General features: G+C 51.0%; 1 protein-coding gene across 1 annotated transcript in view; it reads left to right on the forward strand.

Moving 5' to 3' along the window:
• The window catches only part of ATG7 (autophagy related 7), a 244917-nt gene extending 232276 nt beyond the window's left edge, over nt 1–12641 (forward strand). The window contains exon 19 of the mRNA XM_032841621.1: nt 12361–12641. Within this exon, the coding sequence (XP_032697512.1) occupies nt 12361–12393 (33 nt within the window). The 3' untranslated portion in view covers nt 12394–12641. The remainder of the gene's footprint in view (nt 1–12360) is intronic.
• Nucleotides 12642–13240: the final 599 nt, after the last annotated feature.

Below are 13240 nucleotides of genomic sequence, written 5' to 3' on the forward strand. Positions count from 1 at the left end.
TCAGAAAGTTCTCTGAGGAACTGAAAAGAAGAACTACATAATGGAAACCACTTTGCAGCCTCCAGCACGGCCATTTATCTCAATAACCATTTCATTTAAAATGTGGGCCAAACATATAAATCATATCTTGAAAGAAAGTATGTTGGTGCCACAGAAATTGCCCTGTATTCTTACCACCTAATTTGAAAAATGTGTTTTGAAGCTGGGAAGAAAGCAAACAAGCCTGGGGCCCGGCCGCCCTTCTCCCACATGTCCCCTTCCTTCTCTCTGTCCCCAAAATAAATCTGCACTACTCCCCAGACTAAGTAGAGAGGCTGAAGCACGCCACACACACCCTGTTGTTAGTCATTCTCTGGGGCCGCTGATGCTATTTTGGAGGCTTTGCCTTTGAATGTCACTTGGTAATGAGGAGTTGAGAGCCCAAAAACTAGGCTGCTCCCCGCCAGTCCTGCCGGTCCTTGGACTCGACTGACCCCTCTCAGGCCTCAGTCGCACCCTTGGCCTTAGGCAATAAACAATCCTTGGAGCTTGCAGATCTTGGTGCTCCTTTAAGGACACATCCAGAGGGAGGGCGCTAAATAAGGCAGGGCTACAAGCCCCGTTTTCCAGACTAATCGTAAGGGGAGATGTTCTGCAGCCGGTGCTGGGGGCTGGGAATTCCAGGGTCTCCCGTGGAAGCCTCACCACGGAGTCCATGGGTAAGGTGGCAGCCTCTCCTCCCTGGCCCGAGGTTTCTTACAGTTCTGGGCACTTCAGCAGCCAGCATGCTCACCCCAAGGGGCCCTCGGGGCACAGCGGCCCACTCCGTGGGCCACCTCTTCTTCTGGTCGGGAAAGTGCCTTGTGAGCTTTGTGAAAACACGTAAGGTAAAGGAGAAACGGGACACCCCTGACTCTATTACTTGCAGGTTATTGTTTGGTTTTGCTTTTTCCTCCTTTTTTTTTAAAAAAAAAAAAAACTTCGAGTGTATGTGATTGGGGCACATGGTTTTATTTTCTCTTTTAACGTTATGTCTCTGATGATTTTCTCATATTATTAGAACTTGCTTGAAAACATGTTAAATGCCTGCGTCCTACTCATCCAGTACATGGGCCAAGCTCTCCGGTCCAGTCTGCCCTGTGGGGGCAAGGAAAGGGGTCCCACTTTCTCTCTTCTGCCCCAGGGGATGGCTTGAAACTACTGTCCCCCGTGAAACATACCTTCTCCGCTGCCTGCCTCCTGTCCTTCTCTTCTGGCCTTGGAGGCCCACCCTGCCCCTGGTGGGAAGGTGGAAACGAGCAGCCCTTCCTCAGGTGGACTGTCATGGAGCCTCCCTGTCACTGAGTGTTTTCACCTGAGCTCTGTACCTCCCCAGATGGAGGGGAGCTGAGCCTTGACTTTGTTTTCTATTCTCCTTCCTTCAGGCCTAGTAGCTGCTCTTAGCAGCCTGTTCTGCACTGCTTACCTCCCGTGCTTCCTTTAAGATGACAGTCCCCCCAGGGACCCCTCTCCGGGGCATCCTATCCCTGTCTTTGGGAGTTTCAGGTGTTAGCTGGGTTCTTGGTACCTCAGCCAGTGAACTGAGTGCCTTCCCAGCACTTCTCTGAGTGCATGTGCTGGTGTGTTGGTCTCTTTCGCTGGAACTAGGTTCTGAAACAAGAGGCCATTTTTTCAGACCCCTCTCTTGTCAGTTGCAGCCCAAAGCATCTTAGTTGGGGATGCTGTGGGGGAGGACTGGGGACAGAGGCCCCACGAAGGTGGCATGCAAGCTGCATGTATGCACAGGCCCAAGCCCTGCCCCTTCCCTCTGCCTTTGATCAGTTGTGTAGCCAGACAGAGGCGTCCTCCCCACTCCACCCCACCATAGGGAGAGAGGCACCCCATCTTGCCGCCAGCATGAAGCATTTCCTTTCTCCTTTGTCGTCCCTCACCACTGGCTACCCAGTGTGCTTTGTATAAGCCATTGTTTGCATCTAGCCAGCTGCCTGGTGTCTATTTCTTTCTGGTAAAACCTTACCCTTGTGCTAGAACCCCTGCTGCAGTGCGGTCATGAAGCAGTGCACGCTGGGTCCGTGAATTGGCACATGTAGGGGTGGAGATGGGGAAGTTCTCCACCAGAAGACTGTAGCATTGGACATTTCCCCAAAAGTTCAAGCTACCCCATCCCACTTCCTTCCCCAGCCCTCAGCTGCCTGGTGTCTGGGAGGCTGAGTTTGGGGCTGGGGTTCTGTGAGAAGAGGGGCTGAGTCATAATTCCTCTCCCAAATCAGGTGCCCAGGAGACGCCAGGTTGGAGGAGGTAGTGAGTGCTTGGGGCCCAAGGGTGGAAAAGTCAGCAGGTATCTTTAAAAAGGAAGGTACCAGAGCAGTCCTGTATTAAGAAAAGGGCATGCAGAGCCCTGTGGATGGGGTGGGGAAGGGATTGGTTCATCTCCACTGAAGGAGAGTGGGAAAGGCCTGTGGATGGAGCAAGAGCAAGGGTCCCCTGCAAGGGTGCCTGGAAGTCCCCTACAGGGCGGGTGGTCAGTCCCCGGGGCCGCCCTAGCTATCTGCTCTAACCATCCTTCTGCAGACTTTCTGCCCTTTCTCTTCTCCCTTGTTTGTCTGTTATGGCCATCATCTGCTTATACCAGCTGGCCTAAGCAGTTCACATTGGCTACATCCGCCTTTGCAGAAGGGCAGAAGGATCGGAAGTTTTCAGATCCCATGGTAGAGACATGGATGCTGGGTCTCATAGTTCATCCTCTCGAATTCTGGACTTACTGGGAGAGAGAGCGCAGGATTATTTCTGAGTTGGCTCACGTCCCCATGTATGATGTAGTTCCAGGTGGGAATCTGAGAACTGGGGAGTCAGAACCTGGGTCTTAAGCCAGCGGCACCTCCTGCAGCCCTCCCCAGGCCAATGTTGCATGAATGGACCTGGGTTGGGCATGGTCACAGATTAGCCTGAAAGGCCCCCCAACTGATACCTACAGAGTATCCTTTCAGACTAGCACCCATCCTGCACTGGGGCCTTAGAATCCAGAAGCAAGAATTGTCCACCACTGTGCATTGCCATGGCCTGGCTTGGGACTTCATGGTGGGCCCCGGAAAGGAGAATAAGAGTCTCAGTGGTATGGAGCCCAGGCCTCCCTTTGGAAAGTCGGCTCTGGTACCTGCTTAGCCCCCCAGCTCCTGCCAGGAGATACCCACAGGCTTGCCCCCACCTGCCTTTGGGGTATGGAGGGCCAGGGCTTGACTTGCCAGGTCCCCAGCAACCATCCGGGCTGAGGGACCTTTTTCTCTACTGTTTGGTTCTTGGGTAGTATGTTCACACCAAAAATTGCCCTTTCTTTTCTCCACTGTGGTATCGTATACAGACCAGACAGTTTGGGGTCACTGTTCAGAGGCTGTGTATTGGGTCAGGCTCTGTACCAGACCCTGGAGTGCAGCAATGGACTGAGCCTGGCCCTTCCCTCAGGCGGCTCACATCCCCACGGGAAGTCAGGCAGATACACAGTCTAGAATGGTGACAAATCATGGTAGGGCGCTGAAGGAACCAAATGGGTTGTTTGCACCAGAGAATGAGGGGAGGCTGTTTCAGATGGGTGATAAGAGAAAACAGCAGCTGCACACAGGCAGGAGCTAGCCAGCCAGGCAGTGAGGTCCTGGGAAGGGTCTTCCATGCCCAGGGGAAGTATGGGCAAGAGCCCTGCAGAAGGGAGGAGCTGTCAAGCTCAGATGGCTGGAAGCAGGTGAACGACGAGTCGTGGGAGGTGAGCTTGGAGCGGTCAGCAGGGCCGTGCATGGGGGCCTGGGGGTGCAGAAACCAGTGTGGATTGCACTGCTCTCCCCCTGTGTGAACAGCACTCCAGGACTGTGGAGACCCAGGGAGAGCAACCAGGGGCCAATGATGTCTGAGGACAACAGATCCTATTCTCTGCTGGGCCTCAAGAGTCTACCAAGTGGCCCTGGAAACAGTCCTTCCCCTCTCCTGAGGATACCAAGGTGTCTGTCCTCAGGGGCTGTGGCAGATGCCCAGGGTGGGGCTGTGGCAGGATGCCCAGGGTGGGGCGAGGGACTTTGCTGAACTCAGGCCTGCAGCCTGCCATCTGCTCCTCCCTCGTCTTTCCTCCTCCTGCTAGGCCATCTCCTCCCCTCCCTTCCTGTCCTTGAACCTCACCTAGGATGTCAAGGACTGAGGTTAGGTCCACAGTCTGCTGGTGATGGGAGCCCTACAATCTCTGTCATCTGTCTGGTTCTCGGCTCTGATTGGGCCCCTGCTCTGGGGAGCCTTGCCTGGCTTGGCTCTCTGGTGGGCATGTCTCTGCTGGCTGCCTTCCAAATCTGTTCCGGGCTATCTTCTGGGTGCCTCCTAGTCTCTTCCTCTGCTGGTTCCATAGTCCCTTGGAAATGCTCTGAAGGGGCTCAGAGACTACCACACTCCTGCCCCTCGGATGAAATGGGGTTAATGCCCTCCATTTCCCATAGTTTAAAGGAAGGTACTGACCAACTGGACAGGCAAGAAATGGAGAACAGCCCCCTCCATGCCCCACCCCACCAGCCTAGTGGTGCCTACCCAGTAAACCTGTTTTTGAATAAGTGATTGTAGATGAGTGAATGCATGGATGGCTATAGTGGGATACATTTGGAAACATGATGGCGACTTCGTTCTTTCCCAAGTGGACCCAATCCAGATGGGAATTCTGCTGGGGAAATCCAGGCAGATGTCCTCATCTGGTCCCCAGCCAAGGCCAACCCCTAGACCTCTCTGTTCTCGGACCTTTCCGCAGAAAGACGCATACCTATAAGGATCCCAGAGAGGAGGTATGGGGAGCAGGGCTGCTCAGAGGCCCAGAGAGATCAGGATATTTCCATTTTTATATTAAAAAATAAAGAAATGCCCAAACTGGGTTTCAGAAACTGTGGTATATTTTAAATGTTTACATTTAACAAATGAACACTTTTAACACATGCACACAAATATAATCGTGCCATTCACAGGGTAATTACTGTGTTTATAAAAGAAAAACCTTAGTTCGTGGCAGGCTCCAGGCAGTGCGGTCCAGAAAGGGGACCCAAGTTTAGAATTGGATGATGAACGGCTCCTCTCAAATGTGTCTGTCTCATGTGGAGAGAGCAGAAAGTGAAACCATAGGGCTCTCTGGGGGTGTGTGGTCGTGCTGCCTGTTCTGCCTGGCTTCTAGTGAGTCCTGATGTGGGAGGGTCCTCCTGCTGCAGAGCAGTGCCCTGGCTGGGTCGTCCTCAGCCCACCCTGGCTTGAGGTGCCGCAGTGCCACCTCTGGCTGGGCCCAGCTCCGTGCTGCCGCAGTGCGGCTGGGGCCCTGCGGGTCAGGCCCTGGGCCAGCCAGGGACAGCACAGGCTCAGGGCAGGAGTGAGGGTACAACTCCCGACGGGGGTCAGAAGACAGCAGGCGGGGGGCCGTGGCAGCCAGGATAGGCAGGAGGCCGGCCTGCGTGGGTGCATGGTTCCCCGTGCGTGCAGCGCAGCCGGGCGGCCACTCATTGGGTGTCAGCGGAACTGAGCGTCGGGCCAGGAAGCAGATTCAGAGACTGTTGTCCTTCATTGGTTTGTTTCAGAAGGAATTGTGTTGAACAATAAGGAAGTGGTGAGATCAAGTGGAAAAGCCTCAGTCTTTTCTGGAAAAGCCTGGGCCTCCTGGGCAAGTTTACCTCATTTCTTCTGGCTGCAGTTGCCTACTTGGTAAATGGTCACACCACCGTCCTCGGGCCCTGGAGAAGACCGAGGACATGCGTGCATTTGGCGAATGAATCCGTGCTGTCTAGACAGACCCCATTCCCACTCATCAGTTGGGAGACGTCTGCGTTGTTTCCACTTTTTGACTTTTACAAATAATGCTGTGAACGTTTCTATACGGGTTTTTGTGTGGACATGGGTTTCCATTCTCTTGGGTACACACCCAGCAGTGGGATTGCTGGGCCACAGGATCACTCTGGTTAACTCTGTGAGGAATGGCCAGAGCATTTGCCACAGCGGCTGCGGCGTGGCATCCGTGCCCAGCGGCATCCATGGGGTCCGGCTGTTCCACATCCTCCCCAGAACCGAGTCTCTGCTTTTCTGACCAGAGCCATCCTTACGGGTGCGACGTGGTGTTTCTACACGGTTCTGATTTGCATTTTCTTAATGACCAGTGATGTTCAGGTATATTTTCATGTTGTTCTTAGCCATTTATGTCCTTCTTGGAGAAACATCTACTCAGCTCCTTTGCCCGTTCATAAATTAGGTTGTCTTTTCACTACTGTTGTAAATGGTCTACACACAAATTGCTTATCAGGTGTGTGAGTTGCAAAGATTTTCTCCTGTTCTGTGGGTTGTCTTTCCACTGTCCTACTTGTGTCCTTTGGGGCACATTTACTTTCGATGAGGTCCCGTGTATCTGGTTTTTTTGTTGTTGTTGTTTGGCTTGGTTTTGTTGCTGTGCTTTCAGTTATTTTTCTTTTTAATTTTTTGACTATATAAACATGGACTTGGTGCTCAAATTACAAGGGATGCTCAGACAGCCTCACCCCCATCCCACCCACCTACTGTAGGGAACCATTAAAATTAATTTCCAGTGTATCAGCTCTGTGTTTACTTTTGCAAAATTGTGAAAGAATGTAAAGATGTTCTTATTTTCTCTTCCATTTCACACCAAAGATGGCTTGCCACAGACACTTGCATTTTTCTTTCCCTCACTAAGGAGATCCTGGAAATGGTGCCCTACTGTTCATTGAGCTTCCTCGCTGTGTTTTAGGGCCACAGCAGCCCCTGATGTGGCTGTGAGCAAACAGCTTAGCCAGCTGGACCCCTGTTGGCGGCCCCTCAGGCTGTTGCCAGTCTTTGCCTATAATGACCCATGCACCAGTGAATCACATCCTGTTGTATTTGTGGAGGTGTAGCCCTAGGACAGACTTAAATCAGCCTGCTGGGTCAGAATCCGAGACGAGGAGTTCTGTCGGAGAGTGCCAGTTGCCCCCGTAGGGCTCTGGTGCTGTTTGTGTCCCACAAGCTTCCACCCAGAGGGCTGCTTTCCCACAGGTTCACAAATACAATGAATGAATGTATTGTCAAGCTTTGGGATTTGCGCCCATCTGATAGGTGAGAAAATGTTCTGTGTAGCTTTTAACCTTTTTATTAAGATTTTCTTATTTATTTATTTTAGAGAGAGAGCGTGCACTCGTGAGCGCAGTGGGAAGGGCAATGGGGGAGGGAGAGAATGTCAAGCAGACTCCTTGCTGAACAGGGAGCCCAACTCAAGGCTTGATCCCATGACCCTGAGATCATGACCCAAGCTGAAATCAAGAGTCAGATGCTCAACCAACTGAGCCACCCAGGTGCTCCTGTTCTGTGAAGCTTTAAAAAAATCAACTTTACTAAGGTATAATTTGTGTACAATGAGATACCATTTAAAGTGCATCGGTTAGTGAGTTATCTACCTTCTGTCATCATTGATTAGTTTTGCCACGTCTACAATTTTATGTAAATGGATCCAGAGGGTATGTTGTCCTTTGTGTCGGACTTTTTTGACTCAGCACAGTGACTCTGAGATTCGTACGTGTTGCTGCACGCATTCGTGGTCTGTTCCTCGGATGGTGAGTAGTCCCCATTGTGAGGTGATACCGCTCTTTGTTTCTCTTTGCTGCCATTGGCCATTTGGGTTGAGTCCAGTTTGTGCCTCTTATGAATAGAACACACTTGCACAAGTCTTTTTGTGGACATGTGTTTTCATGCCTTTGGGGTAGAGAGGAGTAAAATGGCTGCATCATATTATAGGTTTAACTTTAGAAGTCAGCAGGCCCTACTCTCAAGTGCTTAGGCCAGTTTCCCTCCTGCTCACCACAGTATGGGAGCTCCTGGTGCTACACACGCTCACAGACCTTTGTGCTACTAGCCGTTTTCATTTTGGCAGTTCTAGAAGGTACAGCGTGGTGGTCTCTTTGTGGTTTGCATTTCCTGAGGACTAAGGATGCTGAGCACCTGTCCAAGTTCTTACTGACCATTATATTTCCTTTTTTGTGAAGTGTCTACATCTTTTGTTAATTAACAACAAAAAGGTTGCCTGTCTCTTTATTATTGAACATAGGAGTTCTTTGTATATTCTGGCTACAAGTCCTTTTTTTGTACACTGTGAATATTTTCTTCTAGTCTCTGGTCTGCCTTTTCATTTACATAGTGGTATCTTTTAGAAATCAGAAGTTTTGATTTTTGTGAAGAGTCAGTATTTTTTTTCTTCTGAGTATTCTTTGTGTCCTAAGAAATTTTAGCATTTCTTTTATTCTGAACAACTGAGCCCCTTTTCTTAGGTTTAAGGGCTGTTTGCCTATCTTTTTCTGGGGACTGTCCATGTATTCTACTTAAAATAGAGTCCTTTTATTGCTCTTTCTCTTCTTGATTTGTAAGAGCTATTTGTATATTAGGGAGATTAGCCTTTTATGGGCTGAAGTGGTATTTTCTCCCACTTTGTTCTCTTTCCAACTTTGCATGTAGTTTTTCTGTGCAAAATTGCACACATGTGTTTTCACATAATCCATTGTATCTGTTTTATTGCTTATAGATTTAAGGCCATAGGCTCCTCACTCCCAGGTTATAAAGGAATTCACTGATGTTTGTTTTGTACAGTTTCACTGTCGTACATTTAGATCAGTTCCATTTGGAGTGGATTCCAATGTACAGTGAAGCATGGAATCAATTTTATCTTTTTGCAAATGACTATCCAGCTGTCCCCATATCATCTATTAAAAAATCCGTCTTTTTCTAATGATTTGTGATCACCTTATCATTAAGATACTAAGTTTCCGTATGTACTTAGATGTTCTCTTCTGTTGTCTCTGGACTCAAGTCTTGCCATGGGCCCATCTGTCTGTTGCCATGGTGACGCACGCAATCCTCTTCTAAGTTGTTGGCTTTATGACCTGCTTGAACACAGAGCAAGGGAACCTCCTTAGCGTTTATCTTCACCAAAGTTTTCCTAGACATCTTTGCTTATTTATGTTTTCCCCATAAACCTTAGAACCAGCTTGTCTAGCTCCAGAAAAGATACTTGTTGCTTTTTTTCAAGTGGAGATTCTGGTAAATCTCTATATGGATTTGGGTGAACCTGACCCGTTTCTTGCTGCTGAGTCTCCCTGTGTGCACACGGGAGAACTTTCTCCGTTGGTTCCAGTGTGCTTTTCATAAGGCCCTGGCAAGGACTGCTGTGGGGCTGAGCTGACGGGGTTTTTTCATTTGGATGTTATACATTTAATGTAGGTTTATTCCCTAGGAATTTGTTTTTTATCACTCTTATAATGGGTTCTTCTCTCTCACTGTTTTCCAACTGGCTGCCGTTTGCATATCTGAAGGTAGACTTGGTTGTTGGTCATTTTATACCTTACTATCTTCTGAATATTGTCTTTATTCATCTCTTGGATTTTCTGGGTGTACTTGCATATCATCTGCAAAAAGAGATCATTTATCTCTTCCTTAGGGTATGAACATTTTTAAAGCTTTGTGTTATATATTGCCAAATCTCTTCTTTTGAAAAATATGGTACCAATTTATGTTCCTGCTGGAAGTGTTTTGCCACTCCCTTGCCAGCACTATCAACATTTTTTAAATCTTTGCCAGTTTTAATACAGCCTTCATTCATTACAAAGAGGATGTTCATGGGGTCCCTTGTCCGTCAGGCACTTTGAGGAAGGCTAAGGTCACAGCATTCCTCCCCACCCTGAGGCCTTATTCTAGGGTGAGATGAGACTAAAGTTTTTTTTTTTTTTCTCCTCCAGCTTTACTGAAGAATAGCTGAAAAATAATGTGTACACATTTAGGTTTTACAAAGTACTGATTTAATATACATTATGAAATGATTGACACCATGAGATTAATTACCATATCCATCCCCTCACATGGTGTGTGTGTGTGTGTGTGTGTGTGTGTGTGTGTGTGTGTAGAACACTTAAGATCTATTCTCTAGGCAAATTTCAAGTATATAGTATTTTTAAGTGTAATCACCATGTGTACATAGGATCTCCAGAACATACTCCTCTTACAACTGAAGGTTTGTACCCTTTGGCCAACATCTCATTTCCCCCAGTTCCTGGCAACCACCTATCTGCTCTCTGGTTCTCTGAGTTCAGCATTTTTAGATTCTACCTTTAAGTGAGTTCATATGGTTGTTGTCGAGGCCCAAGCTTCTGGAAGCTTACAATTAAGACTGCTGCCTTCCTGGGCCCAGCCTATGGGAAAAGGACTGGCTGCCCTAGTGGAGAAACCCATCTCAGGCCCAGAGAACTCTTTCTCGAAAATCCCTGAGCAGTTATAAGAAGTCCATTACCCACCACCCCTTCTGTAGAGCCCTGTCATAGTAAGCCCTTGGGGTGCCAGGAGCAAGGGGCAGAGCCCGTACCCCACCCAACCCTCCTCCCACTATGTGCAAACTTAGGGCCTGGTGCTGAGGACCCTTCCCCATCAAGGAGATGCAGATAGAGCCTCTGGAGCTCCTGCTCTTCCATTGTGCCCTTCCCTGGGCCCGACTCCCCCACCCCCCAATGTCCTTTAAAAAACCCCATCCATTCACAGAGGGCACTGCTTGTTGACATAGATGGCCCAGGCCCTGGCTGGCATCCCTCTCACCCCCAACAGGTTTTAGCGCCCCCCACACCAACCCTGGTCCCCTCCTTCATGCAGCCTGTCCCAGGCAGCCTTTGTTGTTCATGTAACCTTTGCCCACACACCTGTGCTCCCAGCTCTGTACCTGACTCGCTCTGCGATCCCAGGCGAGCATCTTACCTCTCTGAATTTGTCTCCCTCTGCACCTCCCGAGCTGTGCTGGAGTCAGGGAGGGCAAATTTGCATCAGCTCTGTGCAGCCATAGCCCGGGGGCCCGCCTCCACCAGGGGCTCCACCAGTGTGTGTTTACTGGATATCAGAGTGAAGGAACAGATGAGTCCCGGCAGTACAGCCCTCCGGGAACTGATTTTGCACCCAGGTGGTCTGGACCGGGGGATGTTCACATCCAGGGGCTCCGAAGGGCAGCCTCTACTTGGGATACAGCCACTCCATCCCACGCCTCCATCAAACCCCATCTGAGGGTCTAGGCCCTGGAGTCTATTTCAAGCCATGCTCTGGAGCAGCTTGGTGGGCAGCTGGGCCCCAAGAACGGCAGGACTGGTCTGATCTCACTCCGGTCCCGGACCCCAGCCCAGGCTCCTCCCCACCCCGTCCCTGCTCCTACAGGCATCTGGATCTTTGCTGGTGTATCTTGGGGACAGTAGGGTGTATGTAGAAAGGGGGGATGGGTGTGCAGCCCAGGCAGCTGGGACCTCAGGATAAAGGAAATTTCCTTCTCTCTATTTATTTTCCACATCCTTGACTTTGAAGGCCAAGCTGGTGTTGATATTTACCTTGGCCGGGCCTCCCCATCTCCCTGGGCCAGCCTCCTGTAAACATCATGTTCCTTCTCTCAGCTCTGCTAGGGTTGAGGTGGCCTTTTGCAACCAGTTCTAGGAATTTTGAAAGTTTGAATGCTTAAGTTCAGAGACCAGCCCCCTAGGGAGCCCAGGGTGCAAGGAGCCCCAGGGGCCGCTGTACTGGCCTCGGGCTCCCTCCCAGGGATCCGGACAGATGGCAGCAGAGAAAGAGGCAGTTGGGCAGGGCCTCCTCACTCCTCTTAACAGCGGTGATGCTGTGAGAGCCCCACTGTCCCCTTATTCATGCTGCCCGCCGAAGGTTGGCCCCCAAAGTTTTGGGCTCCCCAAAGACACACAGGGACAGAGGCAGGACCTGGCTGTCTCCCCTGGGACTGGTGGGCAGAGAGCTGATTCCCAAGGGCCAGCCGTCAGTCCTTGTCCCGTTGTGCCATCTGTAGTGCATTTGGCACCTGGACCACAGCTGACATGCTGCCCCGGGGGTGGGAGGCTGCTGAGGTGGGTAGCGTGTGCACAGGCATGTGGGGCCTCTGAGCAAGTGCACAGGCCAGAGTCCCAGCCGCGGGGGACCGTGAGGAGACAGGATTACTTGGATTAATTTGAGAGACAGGATGGGACAGGGGTCGGTGTGGCAGAAAAAAAAAGCGGGGCAGTGATGGCGCTGTGCGGTGGGCATCGGAGGTGAGGGACGCTCACAATCCCCACTCGGATCCCAGCACCCCAGGCCCCAGCCTGGCCGCCGTTCACTCAGCAGTGAGACCTCAGGCAAAAGACTTCGCTTCTGTGTGATTTGCTTTCATTATACAAGAACTGGGGTGTCTGTCCTTAGCAACAAGGGTGTTGTGAAGCACGCGGTGTGTCGTCTTCAAGTGGGAGCTGTCATTCTTTGCTTGCTCACACACCACACAGATTTGAGGCCACATCAGTGGGCACCACCAGCCATCTGGACACTGAATGTCTCCCCTTCTCCACACAGATCTGGGACATGAGCGACGATGAGACCGTATGACGTGGCCCACCCTCGCCGCCTGCTGAGGAACCCTTGGTTACTAGAACGGGACTGCTGCCCCCAGGACTGGTGATTCTGGGCCCTGCGCCCCCCCAACCTTTGTGGTCTCCTCCTCTGCATACCTTGAGGACCAGGGCCCCCGCTTCGCTGCCCAGGAGCATCTGGCGTTCTCCATTTCTCATGACTCATGATCCTACCAGTCTGAGCTGAATAATAACCTTGGCTTTGGCATTGCCCTTGATCTGGGACTTGGTTCCCTTCACGAGTTTTTTTTCTTGTTGTCAAATGTTTGATAGTCAAAACTCCCAGGATCCCACCAGCTTGGCCCCCATAGGGCGGTAGTAAGGACGGGGAACAGTGAGCCTAACACATGCCAAATGCAGGGCAGATGAGAGTCCCTGGGCTATTCTACAAACCCCAGAGAGGGGCCTCTGGGTACCAGTGAGGGCGGAGATCCTTGTAAACTCTGTCTGACCTGCTGGAGAGGGAGGAACATGCCGGACAGAAGGGCCCGCACCCATCCCACTGAACCCAGGACTCCAGCCAGTCCCGACAGAGTCTGCTACCCAGACGGTTCCTCCACCTCCTGGCCTATCCTCAGCTGTGGGCAAAACACCTGTGCCGCCCTGCCTCCCTGCTCAGGGGAGGAACAAAGTTGCTGCTGCTGCCTTGAACTGGTGGAAGGGCCACATCCTAGTAATGGCCTGGGTGGGCACCCCACCTGCCCGGAGGAGGCCTCACACCCCCAGAGCCCACTCCTCTACGGCCAAGGGAGGGAGACGCCTTCCCTCGAGGGCCCTCCTCAGTGGTACACGGAACGCCCTGACTGCAGTATGTGGTGGCCATC

This window comes from Lontra canadensis, unplaced genomic scaffold, assembly GCF_010015895.1.
Source record: "Lontra canadensis isolate GAN:19392208 unplaced genomic scaffold, GSC_riverotter_1.0 scaffold124, whole genome shotgun sequence".
Lineage (NCBI taxonomy): Eukaryota > Metazoa > Chordata > Mammalia > Carnivora > Mustelidae > Lontra > Lontra canadensis.